This window comes from Hoplias malabaricus, chromosome 6, assembly GCF_029633855.1.
Source record: "Hoplias malabaricus isolate fHopMal1 chromosome 6, fHopMal1.hap1, whole genome shotgun sequence".
Taxonomy (NCBI): Eukaryota; Metazoa; Chordata; class Actinopteri; order Characiformes; family Erythrinidae; genus Hoplias; species Hoplias malabaricus.
The window spans coordinates 2,916,506-2,934,116 of NC_089805.1; the positions used below are offsets into that span (position 1 = coordinate 2,916,506).

General features: G+C 38.7%; 1 protein-coding gene across 1 annotated transcript; it reads left to right on the forward strand.

The window, feature by feature from the left end:
• Positions 1 to 4,122: 4,122 nt before the first annotated feature.
• LOC136700039 (phospholipase B-like 1) lies at positions 4,123 to 15,363 on the forward strand. The gene is made up of 11 exons (XM_066675166.1): positions 4,123 to 4,257; positions 5,032 to 5,254; positions 7,159 to 7,242; positions 9,368 to 9,509; positions 9,964 to 10,104; positions 10,623 to 10,767; positions 11,952 to 12,152; positions 12,506 to 12,646; positions 13,324 to 13,509; positions 14,165 to 14,271; positions 14,654 to 15,363. The coding sequence occupies exons 1-11, from the start codon at positions 4,194 to 4,196 to the stop codon at positions 14,828 to 14,830; spliced, it is 1,611 nt and encodes a 536-aa protein (XP_066531263.1). The 5' UTR covers positions 4,123 to 4,193; the 3' UTR covers positions 14,831 to 15,363.
• The last annotated feature ends 2,248 nt before the right edge of the window (positions 15,364 to 17,611 follow it).

The window sequence follows — 17,611 nt, forward strand, 5'->3', positions numbered from 1 at the left end:
TAAAATCAAATAAAGGTATATTCCCACAAGCTTCTCAAGCCTCTGCATGTTCTGCATTTTTGCTTAATATTTTCAGGCTTCTTCCTGAACCTTGGTATACTTCATGTTCACTTTCTCATCATCTGTAACATCTGACTCCTCTTCCCCTGTGTCAGTGTCCAGCTTAGTTGAGGATGGCCCTGTGTCTTGCTCAAAGAGCTTTAGGTTTGCTCGGATGGCCACTAGTTGTGTCGGTGTTCCCAAACAGTGACCAGTTTCGTTCAGAGGCTGCTGATGTTGATGGAATCTGGAGGAGGATTGAGGCTATGGGTGCAAGGGTCTCAGATCCACAAAGGCCTTTCCACCTGATGTATGCTGGTATGTGCTGGCTTGATTGCCAGATCCCCTTGCCTTGCTAAAGAACTTGCTTGGTACGATACTTGGCCAAGCTACTAAGAACTTTGCCAACATCAAGTTTTAGGTGGTCAGAAAAAGAAGTGATAACTTTTAAGTGTTTAGTGTGCCTTTGTTATGCTTTGGGTCAAGCATATATGCTGCTGCATGTATTGGCTTCATACAGAACTTTTGCCACTCCTCCATTAATTGTTCTACTGCTTTTTCCTCTGCTTTAAGGAGAGGGAAATGGGCAGAGCCATTTGGATTTGCTGCTTAAGATCAGCAAAAAGGTACTGGAAATCTGACAAGATGGCTTCATCCCCCTTGATCTTGGTAATGGCTGCTGCTATGGGTTTGAGGATTGTGAGGCTTCCAGTTAGTCTTTCCCAAAACACATCATCCAAGATAATTCTTTTCACATCGCTTTCGATGCTTGCAGTCTGACATATAGCCATCTGTTGCAGAGACTCCTTTCTCCTCCAGTAGACTTTCATACATGATGACATATCCATCCCATCCTGCGTTGCTGGGCAGTTTCAGTGTGGTACTCTTTTTCTTTTCCTTTTGCTTTGAGAGAGTGCTGAAAGCACTTGTTTGCCTTTGACATATTTCATCACTTACTTTGCTCTCTTGTATTGTGTGTGTATTGTCTTCAGTTCCTTGATGTCCTTAAGGAGAGAACTGAGAGTATGGGCAGCACAGCCAATGGTTGTTATATGAGGGTATGCTTCCTCCACTTGTGCCAAGGAAACTTTCATATTTTGAGCATTGTCGGTTACAACTGCATAAACCTTGTCTGGCCTAAGGTCATTGACCACTGCTTTCAGCTGTTCACCTAAGTAGTTACCTGTGTGCCGGTTGTCTTTTGTGCCTATGCTCTTGTAGAACACAGGTTGCAGGGTAGTGACAATGAAATTGATAATTCCTTGTTCTCGGATGTTTGACCACCCCTCCGATATGACTGAAATGCTGTCTGCCCCATGAATGGTGTCTGTGACATTGGCTTGCACCATGTTAAACTCATCATCAAGCAAAAGAGTTGAAAAGCATGACCATGTTGAAAAATTTCTTCCAGTAGACATTTGATGGTAACATCAGGGGTGAGCCAGTTGCATAAATTGCTCAGGCAAAACACTCATCTGCATTCTTCTGGGTTAGTGCATCCATTGAATCAAAAAATGCCTCACAAGTGTGGTCTCAATAGCCCTTCAGTGTGTAACGTGCCATGTGCCTAGGTCTGAGGAGCAACTTTGCTATTCAGCTGGTTTAATATCATATCTCATTATTTTAGCCAAGATTATGCTTCAGTATATTTTTTACCAACTATATGTTTCTGACCATAGTATTCCCATTAATTCAGATAATTACCAGTTAATTCCTGTTAATTCCCATGGTAAGTTTCCCTATTTTGCAACCCTAAACATGACTTTGACTAGATAATTCCCAAATAAATGTAATTTATTTTCAGCATTTCAGAAGTTCATCTGTCCTTGAGCTGAAGCAAGAACCTGATCAGGAAACTCTCAAGACTATTCTCATACAGATCTGAATTAATCTCATATTGTTCTTTCTTTAAATGAAGCAATTTGTCCAGATTTCAAATCAGAAGAGCTATCCCAATGCTGTCCTGTTATTACCATTAAAAACATCTAAAGAATCTGGTTAAAAAGTACTTAAGTATTCAGTAACTTGTAGAACTTAAAATGAACGTCCTGTACATTTAACTAACTGCTGTTTGAGGTATTTCAGAAATGTTGCATCTTTTAAGGTGTGTTTGAGTCAGAAATTGGCTGTAATTTGTTCATTTAAGTTGACATTTTCTGTAAGTTTTATTCACTGTTTGAATTATGACTCAAGTTGTTCAGTTTTGTAGCACTTTCAGTCTGTGTTTACTTTCATGCAGATAGTGTCTCCCAATTAGGAGTCAGTTCCTCCTTAAGTAATGTAAGGGAAGGGGAATGAAGGGGAACCATTTGATTTTGGCTCCAGGGGAAGTCAGTATCTGCCAAGACATAACCTTATAAGTTGAAGCGGAATGCCTAAATATGGTGTTCTAAATCGATAAATCGATCCAATCCTAAATTGATGGAACTGATAACATGAACCAGTCCAGTTAAAGGGGGTTAGATGTCTGTAGGCTGCTTGGCACCAGATCCAAACCATGGCATCTAGTGCATTGAAGGAACATAAAAACTAACAATCAGGCCTGCCTACAAGATACCTGGTTATATTGATGTTGTACTTGCATTGAGAGTACTCAATTTGACTCTTCCATTTTCTTGAAAAGAAAACAGAAGAGTCAAAGAGCTAGAGTGGAACTGCAATATTGGTTTGGACCTTCCACATTTTCCACATGTGTCTGAATTTATTAGTAGTTCCAGTAGTTCCTACAAAAATCAGAAAAGTTGGCATAGGGAGAAAAGAGTCACAGATAAATCCTCCAATACCATCTAGGATAAGCCATGCACTCTGACAACAGAGGGAGCGGCAAATGCTAGTGCTGCTCTGAGCAAAAGGAGACTTCTCACAGACCGCTCAGATGCATAATATCCACTAAAGTCAAACAGTTGATTTAGTGTTAATTATCACAACATTTTGCTGCTTTGCACACCACTATTATAGATTAGCCTATTTATGGCAGCACATTTCTTAACTTTGTCTGCTTGTAGAGTAGCTCACCTGTTGTCAGACACTTTGTGGTAGTCATCCTTTAGGCCTTCATCAGTGACACGGGATGTGCTCACTGGATATTTTTGGTTGGTGGACTGTTCTCAATCAAGCAGTGGCACTGAGGGCGTTAAAATCTCCAGCAGCCCTGCTGTGTCTGATCCAATCATACCAGCATAACACACACACTGTTGACACACTGAGGGCAAAGTTGGAGGTCCACTGGTGTTTTCTGGGCAGACCGCTGGTGATTATACAGAATTTTAGATAAAATGACACATATTAGTACTTTTCCATTCACAGTCCAATTTACATTTTTTTCCCTTCATTAGCTTCTTTTCTTATTCTTTATAAATAAGATTATTAAATAATTTTAATCCAGCACAGTGTCAACATTTTTATCATAATCATTTTATATCAGGCTTATACTCATTATTATATCTCTCATAGTTGTTGGTAATATTTGTATTAGAGTGTTTTCCAGAATAAACGTCTCTGTGAATGTAAAATCTGTTTGAGGAGATTAAAAATTAGATATATCCTGTACACAGGACTAATCTGAGTGGTCCAATGGTGGACCAGTAGTGGTCTAGTCAGTGGTGTACCAGCCTTTTTAAGCCAATATGCTAGCTGTCTGGGTTGTATTACCTCTTCAGGTGTATTTTTCTTATCGGATTGAGTACACCTTCACAAATTGTGTCATGTTTAGAGTAAATGCACTTTATAACTTGCTATATTGTTATGTTAACATTTGCCTTTTTGCTTTTAACCCATTGTTGTGTGCCACATTTTACTGATACTAGTGCAGTTTTAAAAGGTGATGACAACAGAAACGCCTCACAAGTTTAAACGGTTATGGTGAAAGGTGAGCCTACTTGGGTAATTTCAGTTCGTTGGTAACTGAATAAAATGTCTGTAATTTGGCACACTTCCCTCCTTGCAAGGGTTGAAGCAAGTAGGAAAGTGTAGGTGGAGCTACGGTCTCATTGTTGTGATTGGTCTGTCCTTAGATAAATATGGTGTTGTTTGGTCTCGCTTGCTCCTATTAGAGAACCGAGAATTATTTTCAAACACGTTCATTTCTGCTCAGTGTTTTGTTTTAATCGTGGAAGCTTAAGTACAGCAGTGAAACACGTCCTCAAATTAAAATAATGGCAGACGTCCCTTTTTTAATTGTACTTGTCTGCGTTGTTGGAACAGTGGTGAACACTAAAGGTAAGTTTATTTAATTTGTTCCTCAGTTTGATGTGAGTTATTTTTCTTGACTCTACTCGAAGCTGTGCTATGAAACAGCAGATATTTTACATATATATATACTTTTACACTGAAATGCTCATTCCAAAATTCTCACTCAGCTGTTGTCAAAGTGATATTGAATTAAAGGGTACATATCTGAAGCATAAAGTTAAGAAAACATTCTGTTTGCTCAGCAAGTCTTACTGCAGCTAAAATGAAATGAATGTATGAACTTGGGCAATTTGCTATTGTGTCAGGTCAACACATTCAACTACAAATACTGGCAACACTGCTATGAGCAGGAGAAAATTAAAGTATAAAAATAGCAGCCACTAAAACCTACTTAGTGTAAGTCTTAGGGAAAAGTGAAGATGGGTCTGGGTTCACCACTTTGTGCCAAACTCTGTGAGAGTACCTTCAAACAGCTCCAAAAGAATATTCCGTAATGAAAGATTGTAAACAATGTAGGTCTTTCACCACATCATACATACTATTGTAAAAAGTTGGCTATTTAACACATGTTGCATATTCACATGGCCACACTTCTTTCCAGTGAGCTCTGATATTGCAGTGGCAAATGAATGGCCTGTGTCATTTTACATGATAAGTTGCCTTTTCTCTTTAAAAATAGCATTCATTTTTTGACTGGTAATTATCATGCCCTACTTGCTTACTAAAAAAAACTAGCCCTACAGTTGCTCCTGACTTGGGCACTTATTAGTCTTTGGCTCTGTTATCATTTGCTTCTTTCAGGTGTGAAGAAGGCCACTGTCTATTGGGACGCGACACAAAAGACTGTGCTGCTGAAGGAGGGACTGTTAGATAAAACAGGAGATGCTTATGGTTACTTTAATGACTCCTTAATTTCAACGGGCTGGGGAGTTCTGGAGATCCGTGCAGGTTATGGAAAAAAACCCCAGTTGGATGAGATCACCTATTTTCTGGCTGGTTATCTGGAGGGTTTCCTTTGTGCCCAGTGAGTGGACACAACCATAGTTTTATAAATTGGTTTTAACTTCTGCATAATTCCCCACAACCACCCTAAAATAAAATAACTGCACGTAGTAAATCTACAATTAGGGACAGTAGCCCATCTATTCTTTTGTATACTCTTTTTAGCCCCCTGCTGCTCAGTAATTAAGAATCCCACAAGACCACCACAGAGCTGTTTTTTTAGGGATAGATATTACTGCTATGGCTTGGTGGTGGTGTGTTAGTATGTGTTACGCTGGTAGAGTGGATCAGACACAGCAGTGTTCCTGGAGCTGTTATATACGGCATATCGCTTTGCCATCAATGGTATCGGACGGCTATCGTGTATCAAATGATGGGCAAAGGTCTGTATCAGTATAGGAACTGAATAAGTTTCTATGGTGCATCCCTAGTGCAGGTAGTGTCGCGGTCACACAGCTCCAGGGACCTGGAGGTTGTGGGTTCGATTCCCGCTCTGGGTGACTGTCTGTGAGGAGTTGGTGTGTTCTCCCCGTGTCCGCGTGGGTTTCCTCCGGGTGACTGTCTGTGAGGAGTGTGGTGTGTTCTCTCTGTGTCTGCGTGGGTTTCCTCCGGGTGACTGCCTGTGAGGAGTGTGGTGTGTTCTCCCTGTGTCTGCGTGGGTTTCCTCCGGGTGACTGTCTGTGAGGAGTGTGGTGTGTTCTCCCTGTGTCTGCGTGGGTTTCCTCCGGGTGACTGTCTGTGAGGAGTGTGGTGTGTTCTCCCTGTGTCTGCGTGGGTTTCCTCCGGGTGACTGTCTGTGAGGAGTGTGGTGTGTTCTCCCTGTGTCTGCGTGGATTTCCTCCGGGTGACTGTCTGTAAGGAGTGTGCTGTGTTCTCCTTGTGTCTGCGTGGGTTTCCTCCGGGTGACTGTCTGTGAGGAGTGTGGTGTGTTCTCCGTGTCCGCGTGGGTTTCCTCCGGGTGCTCCGGTTTCCTCCCACAATCCAAAAAACACATGTTGGTAGGTGGATTGGCGACTCAAAAGGTGTGAGTGAATGTGTGTGCTGCCCTGTGAAGGACTGGCGCCCCCTCCAGGGTGTATTCCCGCCTTGCGCCCAATGATTCCAGGTAGGCTCTGGACCCACCGCGACCCTGAACTGGATAAGGGTTACAGATAATGAATGAGTATGATATCATATTGAGTATGATGATGTTTTTTTCCATTTGTTAAGGTTTCTTTATAATAAGCACTGATATGTGGTTCACCCTAAACTGGTACTATAGTATTGTCACTTTCCAAAGAAAAACATGTATATATAAGGATAGCTGCTGTTTTCAAATTGTGTTGTAAACTAAAAATCGACAAAAATGGAGATACACGTTTTCCTTTAGACTGTGACAATGTGTAAATATAGCTTTTTAATAAAGATATAAGCACAAAAGCTTCTATATATTTATTAAGTCTCTGCATAAAACAATATATGGCTGAAAATCTGGTAATCAAGGTCACACTTCATACTTGTATAAAGCCACCATCTCAAAACCATTGAAGCAAGATGATGTAAGAAGAGACTACTTCTTGAAACAAGTGAAGAAACTCTACTGTGAAATCAAAACAGTAGCCACAATCACAATAAACGGATTTATGACTGTGTTTGTGCACGCCATACATCACTTATCATCACAAATAAAGGATTCATGTAAACATGACACTTGTTATTTCTTAAAATGCACAGATAAACGTATTCTCGCAGTGCTTTACAAGACTACTATGATTATCTGAGACATTAGCCAACGGCTCTTGCTTAAGAATTTCGAAACTCATTGGAGAAACTCTACTGCACGTTTTAATGCATGAACCACAAAAGGGATATGAAATGTAGTGGAAAAATCTATACAATATGTGCTCAATCATCACTCATACTGTGTAACTTTTTTTGTGGCTACAGGCAGATGTATGACCACTACACCAACATGTATCCACAGATCATAACAGAGCAAAAAGTCCTGGTGGCTGTGAAAGACTTCATGGAGTAAGTAAATGTCATAACAAAAAACCTCTGTTGGATCCTAGAGATCCAAGCTTGTCTTGTTAACCCGATGGACCCTATTTATATAGCTATTTTGCTATTGTGTTTTTTTGTCAGTGCCTCTTTCAGTTGCATTTAAACAGTAATTATGTGACATAGCCATATTCAATATGTTGGTTTATTTTCTAAAGAACCTTTGCTACTCAAATATGTAATCACTTGAGGTTTTCATGCTGACGAATAAATCAATTTTTCTATAAATTTGTCATGTTTTGACCAAAATGTTACCTAGCGCCTGCTTTTTTTTTTTTTTTTCATATTTTTCAATGTATAGCCTTGAAATCATATTCCCACATCGGATATCTTGACACAGATTGTTAGTGTGAGGTGTCTGTTAGTTGAAAACATAAGCATTTTTGATGCTAACTTATTACATGTCATTTTACTTTGACAAAATAAATTTGTAGCATCAGACGGACATATTTTTCTTGATATTCTAAGCTCTGGGATGTATGACTGAGAAAGTTCTGACAGTCACAGCAGGCCCAGACTTTCAGGAATTTAGTTCAGGGCAAATATGGAAAAATTCCCAACAAATAAAAAACATTTTGGTACTTTGGCAGTTTTCTCAGATGCTGATAATATTTACAATTATTATTATTATTATAATCTTTTTAAAAAATGATGAAATCATACTTGTTTATTTAGAATACAAACAAAGAATTATTTAGGCTTTTTAGTTTATATTTGTTGATCTAATGCAGTATTATTTGATGTGAAACATACAAAAACCTTGAAAAACTATAAATCAATAATAGGAACATGTTTTTGCTGATGACTCATGTGAGTCAAAACGAAACTGAAAGTAAACACCGTTTTCTTGTCACTTTGCAGCGTCTTCTTTTCTGATTATAGTGAATATCATTAGAATCTTTCATGACAAGGACAAAAGACAAAAATTTTGAAGGAGCGCCTAGATTTTTAGGTGTTTTTTCACACTGGATTACTCCCAGAGGCTTCACAGCACCGCGATGAGAGCGCTATTTTTAGAAATGATAGGATCTGCGCTTTCTAACGGTATACGGAGCTCACAGACGCATTCAGACATTCAAGACTTACAAAGCTGATTATATAAGGTGTGTTTTTCGGGTTTATGAAATCAATGAACGACTGCAGAGAAAATGAAATAACATTTCTGTATGCAACAAAATATTTTTAACTCGAAAAAAAGACGTTGTGTTGACGGTTAAGTAAAATACTCAATGTCTATTTGAGTCCTTGTAGTAATGAAAAAAACCCGCAGAACTTATCCACTGGCAGCAAACAAAAACGCTGTCCTCTCTCTGCGTGCCGTCATTATTTTACTGGCGCCGTGCAGTCAGCGGTCAGAAAGTTCCAGAAACCGCTCACTGGCAGGTGTCGCACATTGGAAGTTGTGACGTGTATTAAGAGCGACAAAAATATTTTAAATATTAAATAATTTTAGATTTTATAAGATCGCCATAATCTTAATAGAATTACATTTTGAAAATGATCGAACTAAAATAGAATACATTTTAATTAAATACTCATTAATTATTTTCAAAACTGAGCCGCATCAGAGGGATCAAAGAGCCGCGGGTAGCCGACCCCTGACCTAGGAGAAGCCCAGTGTGATACCCCTGCTCTAGACGTCTAAAAGTACCTGGCTTAATGAAAACAAATGTTTGTGAATCTTTCACTGAATCCCTGCTTCCATGCACTGCATGTACATTGATTAGAATAGAACTTTTACCGGCCTATCAGGGTATACATGCATGGTATTGGTGTCATCTTGAGGTGAATTAAAGTCTTGTTATCAGAACAATGGTAATAAAAATAAAAACTTTACATGACCTCAGAAATCACTTTAATGCTGGACTGATTAGACTGACTTACTCAAAGCCTGTATCCATAAATGAGTGAGTGATCATGTGAACACTACTAGATCCACAGCAACTTCACATAATAAAAAATAAGGTATCATTTTCTGTGCCACCCCTGTGTGAGTAATTGTCTCAGTCAATGGCCAACCCTATGAAAATTGTCTGGCTCCACCACTGGTTCCATAGTGTACTGCAATCTTGACTATGTGAGCATTTTGTTTCAGTAAACAGGATGCGTGGTCACGGCAGCAGGTGAAGCTGAATAGTAGCAGTGATACTCTGTGGAAACACACTGGATTTGTCTTGGCTCAGATGGATGGGCTGCAGGCTGGTGCAGCCGACTGGGCCAAACGCATGGGTAAAAAGGTGAGGGCAAGAGGCTGTGAATGAAGCCTTTATAAAGTGCTTAAATTCTGCAGCAATAGATTCACAGAAAGGCAGTTAAAACATGTGTTATGTTAATAATATAAGGGGCTATGAGAAATATTGCTTAGTGCAATTATTTTAACCACCAAAATGTAGCAAACTAAAGTTTTGCAAAGTGCAAGTCACGAGATGAACGAGGAAATTCAGCCCAGTTTCCCTAAAACTTCTTAGTGTTAAAATGATCTAATGATGAGAGAGAGAGAAAGAGAGAGAGAGAGAGAGAGAGAGTTCAACCTGGTGCTCACTCTACCATTTAAGAATCATTTTTATGTTAAAATGCCGTTGAGGGTGAATATATCTGCAACAAATAAAAGTGATAACACTGGCTAAAATGTTAGCAAAAATGAAAAAAAATCCTAGACCTTAAATTCTCTCTCTCTCTCTCTCTTTCCAGCCTCTGCCATTGTTTGCGATACAGTTCCTGAACGCCGTTGGGGATCTGCTGGACCTGATCCCTGTGCTGGTGCCTGGAGTTAAAACTAATCTGAAAAATTATAATGAGCCACCCATGGGTCACTGCTCTGCTCTTATTAAGGTGAACTTGCACATCAGAATCCGTCAGCTGATATATCAGTGTCCAGAGTACTGCTGTCAGCATCGCACAAAGAACACTGACCAACAGTCTTTTACTGTGGATGTTCCCAACCGTTGGACTGCAGGTTGTTGTTCATTTAGGTACTGGGCTGCAACAACTGCAATCTATCACACTGAGAAAAAGCAGCTCTCAGTTCTCTGAACTTCATTAAGGAGAAAATCACTTTAATATATTACCATTATTATGTTTAATGTCATAATGTTCATAACTGCAATTAAAACCTTCAAATTAAGAATGCAGTTAATTGTGGCTTTGTAGAAAATAAGATGGCTGTCAAGCAGTATGTTCATTTACAACATTATCAAGCATGCATTAACTTACTCAATGGTAAAGGTGCCAGTTTTAGCTAAAACACTGTGTTTAACTGCGGTCTTGATTCTGAAGCTTCTTTACTGCTGAGGGTTGATCTGCAACTATGGCAATAACTCTGTGTATATGTGTCTTTCTGCGTGTTGTAGATGTTGCCAGGTTATGAGAACTTGCTGTTCGCTCACTCAAGCTGGTATACATATGCTGCCACTCTGCGCATCTTTAAACACTGGGACTTCAAACTGAGTGAACCTCACACAGCTACAGGGAAACTCTCCTTCAGCAGTTATCCTGGTGTGTGCAAAAGTGTGACTACTTGGAAAACCCAAACTTATTTTAACTGTCTCAAAATTACTTACCTATTACCAGTAGCTATTAAATTATTAGCTGCACGTGTCAGGACTGCGGAGCGGATTGATAGAGGCGGACGCACTCGCTATAACACAATGATTTTTAATTTACACAATAATAAACCAGAGACAGACTTAGATAACTTGACATGATACTAGACAGAGACTTTGACAAGGGAACAAGACAGAAACCTAGAGGGAGCTACACAGACTCAACCTAGACATAGAACTAAATAGACAAACCTGGACATAGAGAGCTAAACAGAAACCTAAACAGAAAGAGCTAAAGATGCTAAGCTAAGACAGAGAACTAGACTTGGAGGAGCTAAAGAGACAGAGAGAGAAACCTAAACTGAGTAAAATAAGAGACAGACAGACTGGAGATAGTAAACTGACAACAATGGAGCAAAGAATAGACAAGACAGAACAACAGTGGAAACAACAACAGGAAACAAAACAAAACGAATGACCGACAAACAGGAAGTGAAACATTATAACTTAAATACATATATCACAGACAAGGACACCTGGAAAAGATAACGAGGGGGCAGGATTACAAATAACACTGACGAGGACACTGACAAGGAGGCGGAACAAAGGCGGGACAAGGGCGGAGACATGAACAATAACAAACAGAGCCATGTGCTAAGTGAGCACATGGAGAGGAAAACAGACATGACAGGACAAGGGCGTGACAGTATGGAGCTAATTTAGCGACAAAAGTTCTGTTCATTTGGAGGAAAAAAAAACCTGAACCTGAAATTTCAAATCGCTATTGCCAGCAAAGTGCTGGTTGGAAATGTGTGGCTGTGGAACTACACACTCTGGCATAGTTTATCGCTCCTATACTGCAATATATATACTGTATATATATAAAAGAGGCTACTTGTTACTTTTATTCTTGTATACACTGAATAAATCCTTGAGATTTAAGTGGCTAGATAAACCTCTACATATTAGTTTGCAGCAAATATTTTTAAACACTTTAAATGCTATCTTAAATAAGAAAGAGGTCTGCTGTTGCATCGATTTGCACGATTAAAAGAGGGACCCAATAAAGGCATTAAAAAACAAAAACTACATACACCCTCCCATATCCTTACTCAGTATTTTTGTGATGTTTTGCAGGGTTCCTGGTGTCACTGGATGATTTCTATCTACTGGGCAGCGGTTTAATGATGACCCAGACCACGAACAATGTCTTTAACACCTCTTTGTACAGCTATATCACCCCCAACAGCCTGTTTGCATGGCAGAGAGTCAGAGTAGCCCATGCGCTTGCCCATACTGGCCCAGAGTGGGCAAAAATTTTCAGCAGGTTTAACTCTGGTAAGAAAACCCCTGTTCTAACCAGGAAACTGACCAGAACTTTTAATGATTTATTTCAAGTATTACTTTATGATCTTTTGAAGCCTTAGTGCTGTCCAGCACATCCTTTTTGAGCCTAAACTCTAGATCAGTTTAACACGTTTTTTAAACATGTCAAATTAGATTCAAATCATCAATAATATTAGTACTGTTATTGTATTTTAACCATATTTTTTTGTTTAAGATAATTATAATTATAATCTATATTATAAATTATTTTCTGGTTTGGTTTTGTTATGAATTTTAGCATTATTTCATTATTCCATGTTTAGATTGTCTAGAATAATGAAGGTTTCCTTGTTTCTTATTCTTAGGAACGTATAATAACCAATACATGCTGCTGGACATGAGCAAAGTTTCTCTGGGTTCTAGTATTAAAGATGGAGCTTTAATTATAGTGGAGCAGATCCCAGGACTGGTGGAGTATTCAGACCAGACACAGACACTGCGCAGGGGTAAAGCTTTGTCATATATATAAAACCACAAAATAAGATTTCCATAAAAGTTGTGACATTGGGTAAAATTCAACAAAAAACAGAATCGGGTGGTTGTTAATTCCCTTGAACTTTTATTTAACAGATAAAAGTACAATTTAATGACTTTCAGTGTTTTGACTAATGAAACATTAATTATCAGTTAATTATTAATAATAAAAAAAATATAAAAAATTCAAGAGATTCAAAAAAGTGATAATTACAGTCTTTCAAATGATCCCTCCCCATCCACAAGGAGCAACAGAAGCTTGGGTGCATTTTATTTTGTAATGTGACACAATACAGGACTGTTTAGAGGAACACACAAAGGCCTGGTAACAAAAAGAACCTGTTTAATTCTAAGGGATAAAGAGATATTGGAGATTATTATAAAATACACATTTTAAATGCTACATGGAATCATGTGAATGTCATAGGTTTGTGCGTGATTAACAGTGATTCCACAGAAACCTAAACACAGGAAGATACATAGGCAAATGGATGATTTTGACCGTACATGATCACAGTAATTTGGTACATTAAATTTTGATTTTTAAAATTACTTTTATATGAATTTGTTATTAAAATATTACTATTTCTAGATATATATGTTAAATGTAGAAATAGTACAAAAAATAATGAAACCTATTTCTCTTCAGGTTATTGGCCATCATACAATATACCGTTCCATCAGAAAATCTACTCTCTTAGTGGCTATGAAGAGATGTGGAAAGATTACGGAGATGACTTCTCTTATGACCTTTGCCCCAGAGCCAAGATCTTCCGTAGGGACCAGGGGAGTGTGACTGACTTGGCCTCCCTGAAACACATCATGAGATACAACGGTAAACTTAGCAACACTCTCTCTGATGCTTAATACTCGAATTTCAATATAGTAATGTTTTGACAATACACTTCACAATTTAGTACAGTTACTTTGATGGTCTGAACCAGAATCTGAAAGGTACACAAGGGTGGAGATTCAGTGGAAAATAAGATCTATTTTTATGCTTGTTTGAAATAATAAATAAGTCAGCCAACACTGTTTATTTCAAATTTTATTAGAAGTTAGTTTAGTTCAGTGTTTCCACACTGGAGCTACAATGCTAACCAAGAAAGGTAACGGTGATATGGCAAAAATATCTTTAATCTTGCACAGTATATTATGCTTAGCGAAATATTTTGGTAAACGAACTTGGAACCTAAGCAAAAGTGCTTTTTCTACGTTATAACAGCACCAGTACTGCCTCATTTTAAAATGAAGAAATAAAAGCACAGCTAATCAGAAATTAGGCGAAAATTAGCCTACCGCAAGCTGCTTAAAGGGTTTTAAATTTGAATACACTGAGCTTCATGGTGAATATTTCCAACCATCCATGTTTTCTTTATGTAAAAACATGAAGATCTGCACACAATACAATTCAGTATTAAAACCAACCAATCTTATTCTTCGCTGAACAGAGAAAACGCTACTAGAATGATCTGTGCACTGTTTTACAGACTATAAGAATGACCCCTACTCAATGGGTGATTCCTGTAAGTCCGTCTGTTGCCGTAATGACCTGCTGAGTGAGAATGCAAATCCTGGCGGTTGCTATGACACCAAGGTGAGATTCGTCTCCTTGCACTGATCCCCATTTCTTTAACACTTACACTTACATATGTTGGTTATAGCCCTGAAGGCTGTATGTGGCTATTAGTATTTTCAGACTATCTCATTATTTTCTTTTCAGTGGATTAAAAGCATGAATATTTTATAAAAACTAGTTTTATTCAAAAATATTTTTGACAAAAGTAATACTTATCTTTGTTTACAGTTCACAATTTGCTTCCATTTCACCATTTGAAAATCCCAGTGCGTTCACACTAGCTTCCAATCATTTCCTATGGAAGAACTGATTATTCTGCTTCAAAAAGAACTGAACATTAATAGAGGAACTATTAAATCTCATTTCCTCTCTGTCTCTCTTTCTCTCGCTCTCTCTTTAGGTGACAGATTTCTTCTTGGCTAAGAAGTTTGTAAGTGAGGCTCTGAATGGTCCAACAACAGAAGGTGGCCTCCCTCCTTTCTCATGGGATAAGTTTAGCAGCACAGTGCACCAGGGTCTACCTCCCGTCTACAACTACTCCTTCATCACCATGCAGCCTGCACTTTTCACTCCATAAGCTGCTCTTTACAAACAAGTCTTTCTCAGATAGCTGTTGATTACCACAGGAATTCTTCTCAGATACACAGGCACTTTATTCCTGAGCTTCACATTTATAGGTACATCAAAATATCAAGACCTGCTGGACATTACAAAATTAATTACCGTACCTCTTTTAGCTGCAGGAAAGGTAAGATGGCAATGATCTACACATAAGCCTTTTTTCCTTTATGAAAGTTCTTTAGTGCCTTTAATTCTTGATAATTTTGAGCTTTCTAAGAAAAGCACAGCCATATTATTTGGTGTTTGATTATTGATAAACAATGAAACTTTGGTTTATGTTTTTACAATGACTGGATTATGTATAGATTGTGAATTATTGATATCAAATGCTTCAACAATCCCAAATCATCACTTGCACTCAGGGCTGTAGTTTGAACCAAAGTTTATCTGTATTTGACTCTGCAGAGTGAAAAAAACATGCTGCAAATGTTGTATGTTTTCGTATTCAGCTGATTTTATAAAGTGTTGTAATAAAGTATGTTTACCTCATTTCTGATTTTCCAAACTGTTTATTTCTTGCTGTGAATGATTTTAGACTTTGAAATTGGTTGTGATAAAAAAAGCAATGCCTGTTAACCAAGTTTTCTAACATGCAAATATAAAGAACCAACTTGTGACTCACCCAAGTAAACATTTAGTAGACCCTTAAAAATCTGCATTATATCATGACCTATAACCCTTTCTATAGAAGTAATTCTGTAATTTGATAAGAAAAATGCTTTATGGTTGTGGAGGAATCTGAGGCTTTTCTTGGTTACAAACCCACTGAGGTGTTTTATAAGTATTTTGAGCATATGCTGCTTGTATGAAGTCTTGTTACAGTAGTTCTATTGGGTTCAAACATGACCAGGGTTGCAAAGAGGTGGAAAATTTCTGATACATTTCCAGTTAATTACTGGTAACTTTCCATGGGATCTTTAGCTCTGGAACTTTGTAAATATTCCAAAATGTAAATTTTCCATGGACATTTTGGGAACTTTGGGAATTTATTGGAAAAATTGCACAATTTAAAGGATCTTTATCATACACTATCATCAATGTACCTCTTTTTGGTCAACAGCAGATATGAAGCCATAACAATAAAAATAATAACTATGACACAGTTAGTTGCAAGCAGAACTTTATAAACGCTTAATTCTTTCATTGAACAATCAAAAAACAATTATTCATCATTCACTGTGGGAAACCGGAGCACCCAGAGGAAACCCACGCAGACACAGGGAGAATACACCAACTCCTCACAGACAGTCACCCAAAGCGGGAATCCAACCCACATCCTCCAGGTCCTTGAAGCTGTGTGACTGCGACACTACCTGCTGTGCCACCATGCTGCGCCCGAAAAACAATTAAATGAATGCAATTCATGCAACACCTCCCCCCCCCAAACACCCCACCCCTACCCCTTCAAAAAAGTGTCATTCAAAATGTAAAACAAAGCAGCCTTCTTTCTTCTTGATGAAATTTAATATAAAATCAAATAAAGGTATATTCCCACAAGCTTCTCAAGCCTCTGCATGTTCTGCATTTTTGCTTAATATTTTCAGGCTTCTTCCTGAACCTTGGTATACTTCATGTTCACTTACTCATCATCTGTAACATCTGACTCCTCTTCCCCTGTGTCAGTGTCCAGCTTAGTTGAGGATGGCCCTGTGTCTTGCTCAAAGAGCCTTAGGTTTGCTCGGATGGCCACTAGTTGTGTCGGTGTTCCCAAACAGTGACCAGTTTCGTTCAGAGGCTGCTGATGTTGATGGAATCTGGAGGAGGATTGAGGCTATGGGTGCAAGGGTCTCAGATCCACAAAGGCCTTTCCACCTGATGTATGCTGGTATGTGCTGGCTTGATTGCCAGATCCCCTTGCCTTGCTAAAGAACTTGCTTGGTACGATACTTGGCCAAGCTACTAAGAACTTTGCCAACATCACGTTTTAGGTGGTCAGAAAAAGAAGTGATAACTTTTAAGTGTTTAGTGTGCCTTTGTTATGCTTTGGGTCAAGCATGTATGCTGCTGCATGTATTGGCTTCATACAGAACTTTTGCCACTCCTCCATTAATTGTTCTACTGCTTTTTCCTCTGCTTTAAGGAGTGGTAAAGTGGGCAGAGCCATTTGGATTTGCTGCTTAAGATCAGCAAAAAGGTACTGGACATCTGACAAGATGGCTTCATCCCCCTTGATCTTGGTAATGGCTGCTGCTATGGGTTTGAGGATTGTGAGGCTTCCAATTAGTCTTTCCCAAAACACATCATCCAAGATAATTCTTTTCACATCGCTTTCGATGCTTGCAGTCTGACATATAGCCATCTGTTGCAGAGACTCCTTTCCCTCCAGTAGACTTTCATACATGATGACATATCCATCCCATCCTGCGTTGCTGGGCAGTTTCAGTGTGGTACTCTTTTTCTTTTCCTTTTGCTTTGAGAGATAGATTGCTGAAAGCACTTGTTTGCCTTTGACATATTTCATCACTTACTTTGCTCTCTTGTATTGTGTGTGTATCGTCTTCAGTTCCTTGATGTCCTTAAGGAGAGAACTGAGAGTATGGGCAGCACAGCCAATGGTTGTTATATGAGGGTATGCTGCCTCCACTTGTGCCAAGGAAACTTTCATATTTTCAGCATTGTCGGTTACAACTGCATAAACCTTGTCTGGCCTAAGGTCATTGACCACTGCTTTCAGCTGTTCACCTAAGTAGTTACCTGTGTGCCGGTTGTCTTTTGTGCCTATGCTCTTGTAGAACAC

What these genes read in the sequence shown, in the direction of transcription:
- LOC136700039 (XM_066675166.1), top strand. Translation starts at nt 4,194, where the DNA reads ATGGCAGACGTCCCTTTTTTAATTGTACTTGTCTGCGTTGTTGGAACA. An exon ending in GAGGGTTTCCTTTGTGCCCA is followed by an intron (nt 5,255 to 7,158) that starts GTGAGTGGACAC and finishes TTGTGGCTACAG; the next exon opens with GCAGATGTATGACCACTACA. An exon ending in CCAAACGCATGGGTAAAAAG is followed by an intron (nt 9,510 to 9,963) that starts GTGAGGGCAAGA and finishes CTCTCTTTCCAG; the next exon opens with CCTCTGCCATTGTTTGCGAT.